Below are 20,499 nucleotides of genomic sequence, written 5' to 3'. Positions count from 1 at the left end.
TTTGGAGAAATTTGTGGTACATTTTATGAAAAGAACAGTCACCTCTTTATCTGGATTGAAAGTTTATAGTTCTGATACTCTGGATTTTGTTAAAATCAGGTGCACCTATATTTGAGCGTTCTCTTTTTCTAACACCTTTTAATAGCTGCCAAAGACAATGCAACAAATGAATTGGATGTCGTTAATATGATTCTTTGCTGTCTGAGGGGCTTCTGATTGTGAAAAGAACACTTACAATCCTTTGCACTTTATTTTCTATACATATATATATTAAATATATTTTTATTTATGAATGTGTATATATGTGTGTGTATATATGTGTGTGTGTGTATAGATCTATGTATATATGCAAATGACTTGGCCAGCCCTTTCACCCTGAATTCTGATTATAACTTAATTTACTAAATTCCCTTTAATAATTTTAATTACCATTACAAATGGGACATAACTGATTCTTTGAATTATGTGAAATTCTGTAAGTAGTTGAAAAACATTAAAAAATCATTATTTATATGTTCATTTTTAATGCCTTCCTAGAATTATAGCAATAATCTTTTTGATACCTTTCCATGGTTATGGCAATGCTACCATATTTCAAGTAAAAAGATTTCATCTTAGCCTAGCTAGATTACAGAATCTGGCATATTAACCAGTTGATTTTATGTTGATACTCAGCACCTGGTGACATCTATAAGGTGATTCAAACTGAAGCCATTAGTTATTGGTTATCTGATGGTCTCCTTTTAAAAATGAACTTCGTTTTTCTTGTAAAATTTTTAAATAATAGTGTATGACTTTAAATAGAGTTTACTTTCTTGCAGTCTGGTTCTTTGCCCCAGAATGATGTAAACTTAAAATTTTGCTTGTTTTAAATATTACATCATTCCTTTCCTTGGCATCATATACATTGACCCAACTTGGAGCATTATTGGAAACTTATGTTTTTTCTAATATCTTACAATTTGCAGTGTCATCTAGAGGACTCATATTCTAAGAGATGAAGGTTAAAGTTTGACAGCATACCTCTGAGATCATTTGGCAAATTAATCATCTTGGTACACACTGTTGAACCTCTTTCTCCATCAAGAAATAACTATTGCTGATTCCCTATTGGGCTCCCTTCTACCTAGTTATTATGGGAGACCATTAGGGTTGATTAGGTCTTCCTGTTCTTGGCACAATTCCCACCGTCCTCCCCTTAGATAGAAAAACTACATATCTGTACTTTATACACATATATTTAACCAAATAAACAAAGTACCTCTATATAAATTCTCCTATTTTCTCAAATATTTTAAAAATTAGTCATGCCTGTTATATTTGCCTTTCTTTCACATACCAGCTTTTCACATATTTTTAATTTAATTCTTTTTTTTTTGTATGTTCTTGACAGAAGACTGTTACCTTGGGAGGTTTGCCTGTATAGCCTTAACCATAGTTTACCACTTAAATTGGCTTAGCAAACCATTTCCGTATGTTGACATGCTAAGTAAACATAAATTCACATCAGAATTCTAGCCTGGGAATGTGCTTTGCTCTTCTGAGTTACATTTTTTTTTTTTTTTTTTTTTTTTTTTTGAGACGGAGTCTCACGCTGTTGCCCAGGCTGGAGTGCAGTGGCGCGATCTCGGCTCACTGCAAGCTCCGCCTCCCGGGTTTACGCCATTCTCCTGCCTCAGCCTCCCGAGTAGCTGGGACTACAGGCGCGCGCCACCTCGCCCGGCTAGTTTTTTTGTATTTTTTAGTAGAGACAGGGTTTCACTGTGTTAGCCAGGATGGTCTCGATCTCCTGACCTTGTGATCTGCCCGTCTCGGCCTCCCAAAGTGTTGGGATTACAGGCTTGAGCCACCACGCCCAGCCCTGAGTTACATTTTTATATGTGACTTAGAACAGTGTTGTGTGTGGAAAGTAAGTAATTTAGGCCATTACTGCCTTTGCAGTTCTCTTATTTTGTTTAATGTTCCATACATTTTGTTCCATACTTTATACAAAATAGCAGCAGCAGGAGATATAGGTACCTACCAGGATGAAGTACTGGACAGAGTCAAACCAGTCAGCAGCCCGTGAACCCGTCAGAGGTGAAGAATGGGAAACCTCATAATGTTTCTTGTCTACTTGCAAATTATTGCCATTTAATCAAATGAGAAAACTATTTTTGTTACAAGAAAAATTTTAATTTGCAGAGAAAAGGCATTTTGACATAGAGGAGGAAGCATCAGTGGAGTATGTCAGTTATCGTCTTACCCCTCCATCAGCAATGTGATAGCTTAATTAATGACCTATTTCTGCTTCAGAGTCCCTCTCATCTGTTTGTGGCTTGAGATTACTGCACCGTCGGCAGAAGCGGATCATTGGCGGGAAAAATTCTTTAAGGTAAAAGTTCCTTCAAAAGAGACTTTTTATATTACAGAATTATTTATATACATAGAGTGTTACAAACTGGGGATGTTCGGTTATATAAGAGACTTGTGCTCATTTTATTTTCTAAACTAAATTCAGATTTCACTGATAATTTCACTGTCCTTTGACCTATGTTTACTTTGTATAGACCATGTTCTTATATCACCAGCCTGATTTAAGAGATTAGATGTGTTGCTGAAAAGTTACATGGCACAAACAAAATAATTTAACAGGGGACCTGGAAGTGTGTTTAACTACAAAGAGTCATTTAATTTAGAATGTATTTGTTTCAGACTTGACTCAGTTTAATCTAAGTTTTTTGTTTGTAGAATTTACTAATGGAAAACTTTATTAAATAGTTCTTCAGACTGCATAGGTGAGGTAGAGTGAGGAGAGAAATTACACTTTAAATCATGAACTATAAGGAAGACAACTTGTTTCTAAGAGTGTCAGGTAGGTGGGATCTATACAAATGCCTATAAGCAAATCTTCAGAGTTGCTGATGCCAGGACTGCTCAGAGCTGTGGGGTCTCCTTCTCAAAGTAGGAAGAGATTGTATCCTGGAGTCCCTTTTGCTTTCCTTTTCCCCTGCCTGCAAGGCGTTAAAGTTATTAAAGTCATTGCTTTAACCAGTGCTTTCCTTTGCTTTTTTGCCTTTTACTGATGTTGATGTGTAGCTCATTTTCTTCTTAGGGGTGGTTGGCCTTGGCAGGTTTCCCTCCGGCTGAAGTCATCCCATGGAGATGGCAGGCTCCTCTGCGGCGCTACGCTCCTGAGTAGCTGCTGGGTCCTTACAGCAGCACATTGTTTCAAGAGGTATGTGTCCACCTTCCCAAACAACCCAGTGTAGCTTCTATTCATCAGTTATTCCAATCCCCTCATGCTCTACAGCACTCAAGGTGTCAGAGCCAGGCTATGAGCCTTCTCTGCTTGTGCCAGCAGCCCTGTGGAATGAGGGAGTGACACAAGGAGCAAAGAGAGCACTTAGAAAGCCACTTGCTACCCTGGTGTTACAGCAAATTCCGGATTTAGGGAGAATAGAAGAAGAGGGGTTTTTGGAGAGGAGGCAGCAATGTCAGTGCTCCCCCCAAGAACATATCTGAGGCTGAAATTATATCTTTGTAGAGGTAGAAGAGACCTTAGATTACTTAGTTATAAATGATAAGGAGTAGGGAATGCAGTTGTAGTGTTTTTGATCCTTTGAGTCTTGGTGTCTTGTACCTTTGAGAAAGGTTGCATCTGTTTCATTCTTGGTTTCCTATAGTTTAGTCCTGATTATTTCATCTTGTCCCAAACATTTTATCAGTCCTTTCTGAAGTCTTCCCAGTTCAGAGGAGAGGTCACGCAGAGTCACCAGAGTCACAGAGCTCATGGTGGCAGATCCTGCAGTAGAACCGGCTCTCCTTTCTCTTTGTTAAGTGCTGTTTTGTGGGCCTTGGTTAATGGCCCTGTCCTCAGCATTAATTTTGGTATTTAAATATGTATACCAATGCTTGTCAAAATATTGATAATTATTAAAGCAATGTGTTGAGTTTCATTGTATTATTTTAATTTTGTGTTTTGAACATTGTCACAATGAAGTTTTAAAAAAAAATGTGTACCATATTGTTGAAACATTTTTGCAAGCAGAAATTTTTCTATTTCTTCTTATGTTATATCATATGGTACATACCTTTGCTTCATTATGTACTTGTAATCCATCCATGCAGATTTGTTCATTCACTTTAACTGCCGTATGAATTTTAACTGCTATTGAAAGCCTGAACCAGTTTATTTATTCCCCTGTTGCTGTGTAGTTAGCTGCTTTCCATTCTTTCATTGAGAGAAAACAATGTTGCAATAAACAACCAGATACCAGTCTCACTGGGTGTGTGCACATAGGGACATTTTTCTGGGTCCTAGAATATGGATTCCCATCAATTTGTCAAGCCCTACCAATTTATCCTTTGAAGAAGTTGTGTCAGTTTATAACCCAGCAATGTGTAAGTTCCTGTTTCCTCACGACTCTAGCTAAACTTGACTATCAAAATTTTAAATTTTTTGCCAATCACAAAGTTTTAGGGTTTCTTTTTAATTGTATTTCCCTGACCAATGTCTTCCTCTTTCATGAATTCTTTGTTCATATACTTCACCTGTTTTTGTATTGGGCTATTTGTCTATTTGTAATTGATTTTTTAAATTTTTGGATATGTTTTGTGTGGTCTTTGTTGTTAGGTGTTACAAGTACTTTTTCCTAGTCTGGACCATGTCCTTTTACTTGTTTATAGTCTTTTTCTTACAAAACTATCTTAATATATTTAAAAGTGTCATAATTTTCTTAAAAGTTTTACAAAAGCTTTGTATTTCTTATTTAAAAAATCTTTGCTTTGCCCTTATTCTCTTTTTTTTCCCTAAAACCCTTTATAGTTTTGCTTTTAATATTTAGAATTTTAATTTTTCCAGTTTATTTTTGTTTATAGTATATGGTATGAAGAAAGGACCTAATCTTATACTTTTCTTTATGGATAGTTTTCCTAGCATTTTTTATTAAATATTCTAGTCTTTATCCACTGATTATGCTGTCTGCCATATGCCAAATTCTCATATATCCTTGTTCCTAGGATCTCTATTTTCTTCCATTTTTATATTTCAGTAAATATTTGTGCAGTAATCTTCCACATTCAAGGTGCTACAGAGAATATGTATTTTATTTATTATTATTATTATTATTATTTTTTTGAGACGGAGTCTCACTTTGTTGCCCCAGCTGGAGTGCAATGGCACGATCGTGGCTTACTGCAACCTCCACCCCCCAGGTTTAAGTGATTCTTCTGCCTCAGCCTCTTGAGTAGCTAGGATTACAGGTGTGTGTCATCATGCCCAGCTAATTTTTGTATTTTTAATAGAGACGGGGTTTCACCACATTGGCCAGGCTGGTCTTGTACTCCTGACCTCAAGTGATCTGCCCGCCTTGCCTTCCCAGCCTCACCAAACCTGTATTTTACATACCAGTGGCCATTTGGGTATATAATTGAGCTTCAGAGTCCACCTGTTTACTAGTGGATTTAACACATTCCTGTGTTACCTGAGTGGCATAAACAATAAAAATCATATTAATTCATTCACTTAACAAATAATTATCGAGCACTTACTATTCTCAGGTACATGCTATGTACTAGAGATACAGTGGTGAACAAGTCAGATAGAATCCTTCCTGTTACAGAGTTTACTATGTAGTTATAGGAGCAGAGAGGAAGGAGATGTTGACTTTGCTGATACAACCAGAAAAAGTTAAGGCACCATTTTTAAAGTGAGATATTTTTACCACAACGTTAGATCCATTTAGCTTGTTAATATTCCAGGTTCCTGAGCCCCTGCTCTAAATCTGCTGAATCTTTGGAGATGAGACCTAGGAGTTGCTTAGGTTAAGACCCACTTGCTTAGAGGAGAGATAGTTGAAGAATGATGATGGGGAAGAATAAGTGGAATTACCAGACAATTATCTTTGTCGTGTTCAACATATTCATTGCTAAACTGATAAAAAAACAATGATGGTAAATTGATTACATTTTTGGGTGCCAGAAGAAGGGGAGGGACAAGTAATATGTTGGAAGGTAGGATCATGATGGCAAAATATCTCTTTTTTTTCATATATGGGAAGACCAAATTTTTAAAATGTCTTCTAAAAAAAAAAAAAAAGCCAGAATACATGTGTGGAACATGCAGGTTTGTTCCATAGGTATACGCGTGTCATCGTGGTTTGCTGCACTTATTGACTGGTCCTCTAAGTTTCCTCTCCTCACCTGGCAAAATATCTTGATAGGCTGATTCTAACAAGCAATATGGAATAAGGATGAAATAAAATGCTGCCTTTAGTTCCAGGAAATTTGGCTGAAATACAGCATAAGTGAAAAACTCACTGGTTTTAGTGTCCTGCAACTTTAATAAGACTCAGCAATACAATATGGTTGCCCATGAAATTAATTCAGTCTTGGGTAGCACTGACGAACGGTGTCCAGACAAAGCAGTGAAGAACCTTGCTATTCTTTCTGTGCTCAAGTGACTGTCAGGGAGAAAAGCACTGTCTCCATCAAACAGAGAGAACTGTGCTCAGTTCTGCATGCCACATGATGAGAAAAGGACACGGTGCTCTAAGAAGGGCAAGCAGAAAGGAAAGATTGTGTGGGACTGGATTAGGTTTGTTGCCTTTTGCTTCAGATACCACAAATGTTAAAGGGAGATAATTTTTGTTTTAACACAAAGAAAGAGTTTTCTGTTGTTTATTTTGTATTTCTTTGACACTAGGACAGTTCAAAGATGGAATGGGCTATGTGTGGGGGGAAAAGTGAGTTCTATTATGGAGTCTGTTTAAGCAGAGAGGTTGGGTTCATGTGTAGGTAGAGGCTGGTGGTAGATAAGATGTAATGTTTAGAGTACTGTGGTGAGAAAGCAAAAGCTATGTTTGAAGGATAACAATTACTACCTAGAATACAGGATCTGGGGTTTGTTAGTGAACTTAGAAGAGAGAGACAAGAATAGCCTGGAATGTCAGGGTTATGGATTTCTCTTTCATTTACTAGGCAGTGGGAAACCACGAAAGTTTTGAGCCTTGAAAGATGATCAAGGAAGAGTTTTAGGAGATGAGTCATTTGGAGATTTATGTCATATATCTGAGGGGGTAAGGCAAAGTTATTAATCTAGGGAGGCATCTGTGAATGGGCTTGACATTATGTTAAAAAATCTTTGTATATGTTTGTACCTTTATGCCTTTTTCTGGCAAATTGGTCTGTGTTACCAAATGATTTAAGCAGGAACTGGAGGGACTGTGAGGAAGGGACCTAATTTTATACTTTTACACTGGAGGGAGACCAGTTGTAAGATTATCGTAATAATAGAAATAGGCAAGGCCGGGCGCGGTGGCTCAAGCCTGTAATCCCAGCACTTTGGGAGGCCGAGACGGGCGGATCACGAGGTCAGGAGATCGAGACCATCCTGGCTAACACGGTGAAACCCCGTCTCTACTAAAAAATACAAAAAACTAGCCGGGCGCGGTGGCGGGCGCCTGTAGTCCCAACTACTCGGGAGGCTGAGGCTGGAGAATGGTGTGAACCCGGGAGGCGGAGCTTGCAGTGAGCTGAGATCCGGCCACTGCACTCCAGCCTGGGCGGCAGAGCGAGACTCCGTCTCAAAAAAAAAAAAAAAAAAAAAAAAAAAAAAGAAATAGGCAAAAAGGAAAGGAGGGAGTGAAGGTAGAGAGGCTGTTAGAAATCAGTAGAGCCTGGTACAATGCAACAGAAGGAGACTTGGATCTGGCCACCAAGACCAGGGTTACAATTCTAGCTCTTCCAATTGTTAATTGTTTAACTTTGCGGAAATTATTTAACTTCTTGGAGTCTCAGGTTACTTCATTTTACATCTGTAAAATGAAGATAGTAATGTTCTACAGTGAGAAACAAATGATCTGCAAAGTATTTGAAAGAATTTTTTAAACTGTAAAATTCAAAACAAACATTGGCTATTTTTATGTTGAAGTTTAAAGGCAAGAATTGAAGATTGTATTAGTGAAACTAGGGAACTGAGGATGATTTTATTTCACTTACTAATGGAGAAGAATAAGGTATAAAACTGCAAAGAACTTGAAGACGCCTATTTTGGGGCTTTGAATTTAAGCAAAATAATCTATTATCTTCCTGTTATTCAAGATTTCTTGTCTTTCAAATTTCAGCCAAAAGTTACAGTCATAGGAGTTCAAGGCTTAAAGTATTAAAGTAGGAAGATTGCTCAAAAGTTGCACTTGAGGTTACAAACTTTAACTTTTGGGTTCCCTGGATGGGCTCTTTTTTGTGGTTGTTGTTATTGTTGGATTTATTTGTTTACGTGTCATTATTTCTCCTTTGGCCTGCTCTGTCTAGATTATTGCTGAAAGTCAATAATCGTCTCATTTGTGTTTATACACCAAGTGTCTAGTGTATGACTTGGCACATAGTAGATACTCTAAATGATTATTGCATGATGAAAGTGGTGGCTCAGTTGCCAGATAGTGACTATATTTAAGAATGTTGGATTGTTTAGAGGATGGTGATATTTTTAAACCTAGATCAACAGATAATTCCTTCCATATGTCATTTGGAATTTCTTCTCATTATTTGCACAGTTTAAGATAAAAATAGTTGATTAAAGAGCAGAGGAGCAGATTATGATATGCAGCATTTTGATATGCTTTGGCTATAATACAAGATTCTTTTAATGTGAGTAGGGAAAAAACTGCTTTGCAAATGTGTTATATATCCTTCTGACTTGGTCTTTAACCTTTGCCGGATTTCATAGACTTCCTGTTTGAAGCGCCTAAGGAGGCTACAGCTCACATTTTTATTGAAGTAAGTTCATTAAAAGGCACACAGCTAGTTACTAGTGATTAGAACAAGCTCCAAATTTTGTTTTCCAGGATTTAGGGATTTTGCTTAAAACAAATCCTCCTTTCATCATCAGAAACACTGAAATTTGCAAAATAGAGACTGTAATATAGAAGCAATGTAGTAGGGCTCTGAGGTTCTTGTCCTTTTAGATGCCAGGTGAAAGATACCTTAGTTTAATATAAGGCCTATGGGTAGGGAAACTGGATTTCATATTTTGAAATTAGCTTCCCCTCACCCCCTTTTGACATTTCCATTGCTTTATCAACTCCTGGTCTTCTGTACACCTAAAGATTTCTTGTTCATCAGAGCTTCCTTAGTACTGAATTATTGCAGTGATATAGGCTAGTGTGGACAATAAGGCATAGATTGTTATTACCACTTGTGTTATTTTATTACACAGGATGAGAACTTTTTATGTTTATTTGCTTGCCTTCATAGCATAATCACTCTTGTATATAATCTTTTTATCAGAAGAATCTAGGAATGATGGCCTGATGAGGATGAGATCAAAATGCCATAATTCCACTCTGCCACATTAATGCCATAATGCCAGCAGCCTCAGTTACACTCATTTCATATGGAGTAGTCTCTTTAAGGGTACTTTATTTGAAGGCTGGCAAAGTTTTCGTAACTCAATTCTTATTCCCTCACTGCTTTCACACATTTCCATGCCAGTGTAACAAGTGCACCTGAAGTAGTTGGTAAATCACTATTTAAAGGCTTTCTATCTCATTTTTCACAGTTTCGTTAATGTTAATGCAATACACATGGAATGCAGTATCCCGTTGGCAATTTGAAGTGGAAACTTCAATAAATTAAGTTCTTTTGTAGCTGGCTTGTGAATCTTACATAATATAAATTGCTAATTTTTGCTTTCTATTCTAGATTGTAACTACAAGTACCATGAAATGACCTTGTGTGTCTATTGTGGTGCAGCAATATAACTATGGCAAAAGTTCCTGAATATTAATTTATTTTAATTGCTTATTCTGATAACAAACATGATTTTGCAGGAATAAATGTACCTGAAACAAAGGCTTTCTTATTTCTGTAATTTTACTCCAAAGTGGATTTGTTCAAGAATATAACTTTACCTGACTTTATCTCATTGACTTTTTGCCTACAAATGCAATAGTAGCTGGAAATTGTTAGAAATGACTAGATATTTCTAATTAGAGAGATGGCCACAGAGGTAATGGGACTTACTTTTTAAGAACACAGTGTGTCAGGTGCCTAATGTTGTTTCATCATGACATAGTATATGGTAGAGCAGAGCTCTTAGGAACATAGTCTTTGGTAATACACATATCACCAATCATGCTAAAACTATTTCTGTAGTACACATAGTATTTGTGTATGTGCAAGGGCTAATGCAAGATTCTACTGAGGTTTACTTCTCTGTAAGCAATTGGAACCATTTACACAAACAACTTTAGTCAACTCCTTTTTGAGTTTCATCCAGAGAGGGGAAAACAGATTTTAGTAGTAGCAGATGTGCATGGCCTGATGTAAAATATTGTTTTCCTGTAGAGACGAATCCATGTAGAGAACAAACACAAAGAATATGACCCTGCAACCTGAATTAATTCTACTTTTAATTCTAGTAATTTGTTGTTGTTGTTGTTTACTTTAGCCTCAGTCTCAGAGAAACTTGGACATTGGATTTTAATAAACTGCTGTGTCTCAGATCCTCTCTTGCTCAAACTTGTCTGCGAATTTCATCCAATTTTTATTTGAGGGGGAGTTGAAGGCATTTCAGCAAAGCAAACAACTGAATGATGTGTCAACCAAAACCTGAAATGTTTGTTTTAGGAGCATTTTTGGATAAAATAAAGTCTATCAAAATAACAAAAGCTCAACTAGAAAATCCTTAAAATACATTGCAAAAGAGGATTGCTTTATATGTTGTCTTGAGAAGCCTAGAACCATAATAAATACTTCTGAAGTCCACACACATATTGAGTACTTCAGCTAAAGTGTTATCCCTAAAGCATATAATCATACCTACTAGGAGAGGTGACACTAGAAGACAAAAATTTAGTTGGAAAACTATTCCAATCTTGTGTCAGATGCTCTTTAAATTCTAAGCACAAAGTATATTCTAAGAATAATTGGAGTTAAAGGAGTGTGAGACTCCATGCTTAGGTTTAGCTGGTACATTTCCCTAAATTAGGACAACTTTAAAAGTATAGGTACTGGCAAGGTGCAGTACCTATAATCTCAGCACTTCGGGAGGCCAAGGCAAGCAGATCGCTTGAGCCCAGGAGTTTGAGGCCAAGCTAGGTAACATAGTGAGACCCTATCTCTACAAAAAATAATTTTTGAAAATTAGTTGAGCATGGTGGCATGCACTTGTGGTCCCAGCTGCTTGAGTGGCTGAGGCAGGAGGATGGCTTGAGCCTAGGAGATCAAGGCTCGCAGTGAGCCATGATCGCACCACTGCACTCCAGCCTGGGCAACAGAGTGAACCCTTGTCTCAAAAAAGAAAATAAAAAAACGTGTGTGTATTCCATATATACATATGAACTAACAAAGAACTTCATTTTGACAAGAATGGTGCTGTTTGCCTTTTTTGTTAGGTAAATATTTTTATTCTCAGTTTAATATTAACTGCTGATTGGTGAGCATACAAATTCTGGTGTTTACCTGCCAAAATCTACTTGATCCAAGAACACAGTGTATGTATGGAACATGTATGCTTTTTGCATTTTGGTATCTATTAGTAATCTCTTAGGATGCTTACTTCAGTGAAATTCTGGGCATGTATGGGCAGGAGTTATGCCCACACTTTTGAGTCTTTGGTTCAGTGGTTCCCAAGTCTGACTGTGTATCTGAACCACCTATGATCCTACACCAGCTGTATTAATTTATATTCTCAGAGATTGTATGGCTTGGGCATTTATATTTTTTAGAGTGGTATAAGTGATTCTGATGAACAGCCAGCATTAACAAGAACATTGGATTTTCATGGAGATTTTTATATGAAATAGAAACTTTTTTGATAGTTTTGTTATAATATGGTAATTGGTAAGATCTCTTTTTAATTTCAGTAAGTTAGGGATGAGAGTGTATGTATGAGGACATGAATGTCTTTCAAAATAACTCATTCAATATACATTTCTCTGTGCCAAGCACTTTGCTGGGTGCTAAGGATACAGTAGTGATCATGACATGGTCCTTGCCCTTGAGGAGCCTTTAATTAAGTCCTAGAAACTGTTACATGTGCATTGAGAGTGTTCAAAAGGATTGGCTAGCTTTCAGGAGAACAGAGGATTAGGAGGAGCCTCCTAGGAGATCTCTGACTTGAACAGGAACAGGACAAAACCAGTTTTTGCCATATTAGGATAGAGGGGATGAGGGAAACAACATTGCACATAGTTTGGATAATGACAGGTTTGTAAGACAACTCTTCAAACGGTTTAAATGACAGGAGCACAGGGGCCAGACTGGTGTCAGAGAGGGGACCAAGGACCAGTTCTTAGATGGATTTGTGTATCATTTAAGGAATTTGAATTTCACATAGATTGGGGATCCCCTGAAGGGTACTCAGAAGCAGTTATATTATCAGGCAGAAACATCACTCTGGTGGCAGCATGAGGGATGGGTTGAAAAAGTTAAAACTTGAAGCAGCAAGGCCATTCAGGCGACTATTGCAATAGTCTTGGCATGAAATGACATACTAAGGCAAGATTGCCCAGGGCTTTTAACACTGATATTATTTTAAAAATAAATTGCCCGTGGTAGTAATGTCCTGTTTCTTTGCTTACTGGTTGAAGACTCAATTTTTATAGATATTGCGGAATAGATTTAAACAGCCAGTTTAGCTGCAAAGATTATTTTAGCCAAGCATCACAGCTGTTTCTTACGGAATGGAAAATATTGTTGCAATAAGACTTAAAACAGAGTGAATTCCTGTCTCAAAGAAAAAAAAAGATAAAAAAGATAAAAACTCAAACAGGTCAAATTATTTTAAATAATATATTTAACCTAGTATGTCTCAAATATTATCATTGCAAAACGTAACTAATAGAAAAATTGAGATATTTAATATTCTTATTATCTATAGGGACAATATTTTAGTATTTTTTTCATACTAAGTATTCAAAATTCTGTGTATTTTGTACTTTCAGCACATCTTAATTCGGACTAACCATATTTCAAGTGCTGCAATAACCACAGTTAGCTAGTGGCTACCATATCGGACACTACAGCTCTAGATAATTTCTTAAATTCCATTAAAAAGATAAATGCAACATTTCAGCAGTACTTTCAAGGGTGTATTTACAATAATTCTTGTGGGAAAAGTGTTACATCACTTGGGGTTTTACTTTAAATACGTATACTGTTAATAAAATTTACTGAATATACTAGCGATATTATTAGCACACAGAAAGTAGAAGTGAGAATAAGTACTTGATTACTCTCCATACCTATTACTTTTTACAGTTTCAGTATGTGAAATAATCCTAAATTTTACTTAAATTTTCAAGGAAGCTATAAGAGCATATACTTTAGGCACAATATATTAAAAAGTCTCTGAACTTTAAAGATACGTGATGATTTAAGATTGAGTCTCAATAAATCACAAACTATTAATATTAAAGATCAATAGTAGGTGGCTGTATAAGCCAAATCATCTTTATTGCACTGTTTAGTTTTTGAGCACTGACAGTTAATTATATATATAAGATGGTCAGAGCCCTACTTAAGGATATTAGAATATTGAGGCATCTCATAACCTCCAGTAATTTTATAGAAGTGGGAAGTTTTATTTTAAATAGACACTAGAAAATGCCAAGCTTCTGAATACCAACTCTTCTAAGTTCACATTCAAGTACAGGTCTTGTAAACAATAAAAGACCCAAGTTTTGGTTAAAAAAAAAAAAATAACGTGACAGTTGTTATATGCATGCTTTCCCCCTTTAACAGTTAGATGCCAGCACAAAATAGGTAGAGTTGATGAAACAAGGGCTGGAGTTTTGGCAGGTAAAAGACAAGCAGGGTAGTTTTGCAAGAGTGATTGTTGTAATGGGCAGATGGTGGAATCCAAGCCAGATAATAAAGGAAGTCATAAAAGATTGAAATGAAAAAATAGTGGGGCCAAAGGATAGAAGTCCAATGGGTTTGAAGGATTTTAGCGCTGTAAAAACGGAAGGCAGAAATATGGTATGCGTGAAATCAAGATTTCAGAGGTGTGTGGTTATCTGGTGAATACAAAGTCTAGGTCTTACATTGTAAGTGGATGGCTGAGATGAGGTGGAGAATACACTCATTGCAGATGACTAAGTCAAGGAACTACAAAGGAAAAGTTATTGGAAATTAAGTCTTATAAGAATGTTCTAAGTAGTGGGATGCAATGAGCATGGTGCTCTAGTCTTCCGTGAAAAAGAGGTAGTAACTAGGAGATGGGTTGATGGGTTGTGTCATACATTCTAGGTCAGAGGTTCTCAAATGGGGGCAGTTTGCTTAACAGGGAACATGTGACTATGTCTGGAGACAGTTTTGGTAATCACAACTGGGGATGGAGGGTATGTGTACCATGTACCAGTGGCATCTAGTGAATAGGGGCCAGGGATGCTTTTAAACACACTATAATGCACAGGACAGCCCTCACAACAGAGAATTACCTGGTCCAAAATGTTAATAGGTTTTGAGGTTGAGAAACCCTGCTTTAGGTGGGTTCAGTATCAGAATTAAAGTATGATGGTTGAAAAATGGACTGAGAACTATCCATCTGATAAATATTGTTTCTATTTTAATGGAATATGGAAAAAAGTATATATTAACAATACACATTCACTAATTTAAATCAACCATTTTGTGCATTCCTAAAGGCACAACGCTATTCTAGGTGTTTTAATCAGTGAACACAACAAAGATACCTCTGACCTGGAATAGCTTTGACTCAAGCAGGGAGGAGAATAAATGCAATAAATAGTAAACTAGATAGTTTTGTTAGAAAGTGATGCTTAAAAAAGAGGAAAAGTCGAGCAGATGAATGACATTGGGAGTGTTCAATGATGGGAGGACAAAGAAAGATGGGTTGCAATTTTAAATATGAGGGTGTCAAAGTAGTCTTCATTGAGGTGACATCTGAATAAAGATTTAAAAGAGAGGAAAGGATAGAATGAATATATGTTGATCTGAAAGTATAGTTTGGGTTTGCATTCACTTTAGAGGAAAGGGAAGGAGTTTACGTCCACCTTGCAGGAGTGAAGTGGACTGTACTAAGTACTTTGATGGACACAAAGTTAGTTTCTGCCCTCACAGAACTTCATGACAAACTAACAATCTTGGAAATAACAGAGCAACAAAAATGGCAAACACAGGACAATAATTTTGACCTATTCCAGTTTTGATCCCTTTCATTCGGGAAATGACAGGTTAATGATTAGTCTTTATTTTCCACTCATCCTCCACATTTGCTCCTTCTTGGAGAACAGATTACACAGTGAAATGAAGACAAGAGGTTATGACAATGGGTTCACAGTAGAGGATCAGGAATGGTGGGTCAGATAAATGGAAAGAAAGGTTGAATTTACAAAAGGGGCTGATGATTTGGAAGAAAGGCTTGTATCTTCATTAGTCTTCCTTCTTGACAATCAGTAATTTTCAGTATCTGAAGCAAATCTCTCATTAGTACTCTCTGCCTCTCAGGTATGGCAACAGCACTAGGAACTATGCTGTTAGGGTTGGCGATTACCATACTCTGGTACCAGAGGAGTTTGAGGAAGAAATTGGAGTTCAACAGATTGTGATTCATCGAGAGTATCGACCCGACAGCAGTGATTATGACATAGCCCTGGTTAGATTACAAGGACCAGAAGAGCAGTGTGCCAGATTCAGCAGCCACGTTTTGCCAGCCTGTTTACCATTCTGGAGAGAGAGGCCACAGAAAACAGCATCCAACTGTTACATAACAGGATGGGGTGACACAGGTAAGGCACAATCGAAAAAAAAAGCAGGGACTTTTCTCTGTCTGGTATTATCCACATATTTGGGTGTGCAATGGGCAGTAAGATCTTAAATGGGTTCACTTATTTGGAGAAATTTTGCTTAGTGTGAAATGCATGCATGTAATCGAGACTTATATTCTGTAGGTATTGTTGGTTCTGAGAACTTTAGCATAAACTGAGAACTCAGTTTAATTCAGTGAAGTAGACATGAATTGATGTGCTAATGTGAAACCAGCATGAATGCATTCTATGCTTTTTGATATACAGAATTCAAATATGAATGCCTACACAAATGTGCTTTCTTTAGGTCACCTTACTCTAAAAATCCAGATGTTATTCATTATTCCTCAGACAATTCAGTACTGAGAAGTAAATTTGTAAAGGTTAAGATTGTGTCAACATTAAAAATACCAGTCATTGCTCATTTTAAACTATACTAATGCCACAACAGGGATTTTATTTTCATGACTATTACATGCTCGGTAACTGTTAAATGTTGTGATGGTTATCCGGAATGCCACTAATCAGATGTTTGGTCTGAGTAGGACGAGCCTATTCAAGAACACTACAACAAGCAGCCATTCCCTTACTTCCTAAGAGGTTTTGTGAAGAACGTTATAAGGGTCGGTTTACAGGGAGAATGCTCTGTGCTGGAAACCTCCATGAACACAAACGCGTGGACAGCTGCCAGGGAGACAGCGGAGGACCACTCATGTGTGAACGGCCCGGAGAGAGCTGGGCGGTGTATGGGGTGACCTCCTGGGGGTATGGCTGTGGAGTCAAGGATTCTCCTGGTGTTTATACCAAAGTCTCAGCCTTTGTACCTTGGATAAAAAGTGTCACCAAACTGTAATTCTTCATGGAAACTTCAAAGCAGCATTTAAACAGATGGAAAACTTTGAATCCCCACTATTAGCACTCAGTAGAGATGACAACAAATGGGGAGATCCACATTTTTGCTTTGGGTTGTGGTAAAAAATTGTGCACCCCCTGTTGCTTTTGAGAATTTGTGAACATTTTCAGAGACCTCAGTGTAGTGGAAGTGACAATCCTTAAATGAACTTTGTTGTCTATCCTAATTTCACTGGAGTGACTTATTCTAAGCTTAATCTATCCCTATTTCTCAGAATCATTCTATGCTGATTTCACAAAAGATCATTTTTACAACTGAATTGAGAACCCCTTATAATCAGTGGTGTCTGAATTCATATTAAATACCCACATTTGACATAAATGTGGTACCCTTTACTACACTCATAAGAGTGGCATATTTATGCGTAGAGCTTTTCAAAATACTTGACAAGAAATCATCATCTCTGTAGCCTTTGCCAAGTGAGGAAATCAATGGTTAAGGAATTCCACTACCAACTTTTAGGCCTGAATAGGAGTAGTAAGCCTCAAGGACATTTGCCTGTCACAATATATTCTCAAAGTGATCTGATATTTGGAAAAAAGCATCCTTGTTGAGTACCAAGTGCTTCAGAAACCATAAGATAAAAATACTTTACCTATGGTGTATATAAACTAGCAAGATTTGAAAGGATTTCTGGTAACAAAATGCCAGTTGGACATACAACCTAGTTTATCCAACACATTTAACATATCTACTATATTTGCTTTTAACAAGCACTTCAGATTTAACTTAGAATTAAATGTTAACTCTTCCTTAGTCAGCATCATAGTCCACGTTCCCCGACCACGATATAAGAGTGCCACCTACTGACACTTCCCTGTAACTGACTTATACTTGCAGGTTTCCCCAAGACCAACCTGATACAATTCAATCTTAAAATATGCTAGTCAAAATGCTTTCCTGGCCTATACATTGAAAAGTTCTAATAACTTTTCAATTGTTTTAATGCATACAGCAGTTATAACATATGCCAGGCACCGCATTAGGCAGCTTTGAACATCACTGACAAGTTGCAAAAGGCCAGTAGGATCTTTCAGTAGCAGCCCTTGTTTTCAAATAGGGGAAAAACAGGCTTGCCTCAAAGTGAGTCGTTGGTGAAACACTGATTCCAAACTCCACAAAAAGGAGTCCCAAGGCTGGATTTTTCCCCCATGGTTCTCCCACCTGAAGGACTGGTTTCTCTGTGGCTATTTCTCTGAGTTAAGGGATAGCTGCTTAACTATGCACCTTTACAGAACATTCTTAGCAGTAATGCTCAAATTTAAAAGGCACACTCAAGATACTTCAATGTCATAGATCCTTCCCCAGGTCTCAAGTTGTATAAATATAGGTAAAAGGTTAGCATGAACTTTCGGATGGTTTTAAGTAATCCTCTTGAATGCCAGTCATTAAAGGACTTGACCCTTCTACATCAAATTACATCCTTTTCACAAATGCCTATTTCTGTAATAACTGGTGCAAATCTAAAGGTGCTTTATAGTTTTACTATTTTGCAGATTTGAAATGCTGCATATAATGCAGAAGAGCATTAAAAACTTTTGTAAAAACTCATGATTTTGATAAACTTTTAAAGCAGCGTTTATATGTAAATAGAGCTACATATGGCACACACACTTGCACAAGGGCTTCAGAAAAACGTGCAATATAGGTGAGAAAAATGTCTATTGAAACTTTCTCACGGGCTGCCCTTATAATTAAACTACAGTGCTGGAGCAAGCAACATCAATGTTTCAAGTAGATCAGGGACCGACAAACCTAAAAGGCAGTCAACAGCCTGCAATTTGCTCAATTCTGAAGAATACATGGTTCATATAACATGCTTTTACTGTAACCGTCTTGTGACTTGAAAGATACACGTGTTCTGTGCATATCTGTGTAAATAAAGTACATAATTTTTCACCTTGTATAGCTGCCTTAAATTTTTGTATGGTTTAAAAAGACTGTTCTCTCCCCTGGGGGTAACCTGGTAATTTTTATATTTTACATTTTTCACAAAGGCTGCAATAACCTTAGAACTGTACTCATTCACACTACTTCCACGTGAACGCGTAACATTAAACAGGAGGTATTCTGCTCACTATTAACTACTTTTCCGTCTATTAATCACTCAGTCAAGGAACAATGAGTAGCCACATGAATTAAGCATTTTATTTAATTATCAAGGACCACCTTAAATATTACTTTAAAAAATTCAGTCCTATATTCAAAATAGGTATCCTGATAACTTCCAGAACATTATTTGGAACACCGTTTCCCCAATTAAGATAAATCCATTGCCGAATGCTGAACAGACTTTGCCCATTACCACTTTGGATTTCTTGATAGTCTGCAAGAGAAAAAAAAAACATTATAAAACTCCGAGCTGTGTACTTATCCCACTGTTCTGAGATCTTATCAGCTAATTCAGTTGGTTGGTAACTCTTAAACTACAAAAGCCAGCAAAACGGGCCAGCTTTAGCTTTCCAACGTCCTGGCGCTAAGGCGTTTCAGATTAACTCAGGAATATGAAAAAAAAAAAAATGTACCTTATGTTTCCATCATCCATCGTAATGTGTTCAGCTCAGCTTCCCAGAAACATTTGAACAACGGTTTAGAAAAGTTCGCCCAATAATCCGGCACCCTCCAGGTTTTTAGCAGTGAATAATGTTACTTGTGCAAGTCAGAATCTGATACCAATTAAATGGTGACAGCTTTGCCAATAAACAAGAATATGCTCTTCCATGGCTAGGAAGGGAGACTGCCACAGCTGACAGGTCCCAAAGATACATGGAGATTCACAATCCAGAATTAACCAGCAAGCAAACTGCTACAGGTTATTTACTCACCATCTGGCTCAAACTGACGGTTCTCGGGGTGCTATGGCACAAGAGCGACAAAATAGACTCAAGATGGCCACAAGACACCGACAGCGAAACAGGCTTCACCGGAGTCCCCGGGCGCACGGAACCTTTCCCCGAGGGCCTACGGCCCACACACGCCGGGATTCAGGGTCCAGGGCTGCACGTGGCCGCCCCGCGACCTAATGAGCACTCAAGTCCGCGCATGCTTGTAAACTTACGGGTTTCCAAAGCTGCCCCCCGACCTACCAATATCCTGACTGCGCTGCCCTTTAGGTAAGGCAGTAAGTTTCAGCCCAATTATCATTTTAACGTACGAAAGACAACTGGGTACTTTCACCTAACCCCGACGCTTCCCGAACATGAAAGGCTGAGGCCTTCGGCACATGCTCTCTTATAGAACTGATGACGCTATTCCGGGGGAAGCGCCAGGAGGGGCGGAGCCTATGTTGTTTCACTCTCCGCCCCGCCCAGCCCCGCCCAGCCCCGCCTCGGCTCCACCTGTTCCGTCGGCCACCTACTCCCGGGCTCCTTTACCCTCTTCCCCGCCCTTCGTCCACGTCTGAGCGGGTCACCTGGCTCCGGATCCAGACGCATGCGCACATACGAGAGCCAAAAGGTTCTCGCGATAGCGAAAAATCATGACGATTACCCGTGTAGGTGACGGAAGCAAGGGGATCTTTTGGTGTTTCCTGTTTAGGATACTTATTTTAGACAATATTAGAAAAAGGGGCCGAACGCTGTGGCTCACGTCTATGATTCCAGAACTTTGGGAGGCCGAGGCGGGCGGATCACTTGAGGTCAGGAGTTGGAGACCAGCCAGGCCAACATGGCGAAACCCCGTCTCTACTAAAAACACAAAACTTAGCCGGGTGTGGTGGTGAACGCCCGTAGTCCCGGCTACTCGGGAGGTTGAGGTGGGAGAATCGCTTGAGCCCGGTAGGCGGAGGTTATGGTGAGCTCAGATCGCGCCACTGCATTCCAGCCTGGGCGACAG

General features: G+C 38.1%; 1 protein-coding gene, 1 long non-coding RNA gene and 1 other non-coding gene across 4 annotated transcripts in view; 1 reads left to right on the top strand and 2 right to left on the bottom strand.

The window, feature by feature from the left end:
- The window catches only part of PRSS12 (serine protease 12), a 73,119-nt gene extending 56,050 nt beyond the window's left edge, over positions 1-17,069 (top strand). The window contains 4 exon segments of one of the 2 annotated variants that reach the window (NM_001128087.3): positions 2,296-2,374; positions 3,095-3,217; positions 15,454-15,734; positions 16,298-17,069. In NM_001128087.3, the coding sequence (NP_001121559.3) occupies positions 2,296-2,374; positions 3,095-3,217; positions 15,454-15,734; positions 16,298-16,605 (791 nt within the window). In that variant the 3' untranslated portion in view covers positions 16,606-17,069. 2 annotated transcript variants of the gene reach the window in all.
- Positions 17,070-18,791: 1,722 nt separating this feature from the next.
- Positions 18,792-19,871, bottom strand: LOC144340832 (uncharacterized). Its single transcript, XR_013417278.1, has 3 exons — positions 19,487-19,871; positions 19,191-19,229; positions 18,792-18,991 (listed from the first exon to the last, which is right to left on the bottom strand). It is a non-coding gene; the product is annotated as an uncharacterized LOC144340832 (long non-coding RNA).
- LOC114678573 (small nucleolar RNA SNORA24) lies at positions 19,307-19,437 on the bottom strand. Its single transcript, XR_003730008.1, has one exon. It is a non-coding gene; the product is annotated as a small nucleolar RNA SNORA24 (small nucleolar RNA).
- Positions 19,872-20,499: the final 628 nt, after the last annotated feature.

This window comes from Macaca mulatta, chromosome 5, assembly GCF_049350105.2.
Source record: "Macaca mulatta isolate MMU2019108-1 chromosome 5, T2T-MMU8v2.0, whole genome shotgun sequence".
Lineage (NCBI taxonomy): Eukaryota > Metazoa > Chordata > Mammalia > Primates > Cercopithecidae > Macaca > Macaca mulatta.
The sequence above is the reverse complement of the archived record's forward strand: the minus strand, read 5'-3'. Positions and strand labels throughout refer to the sequence as shown.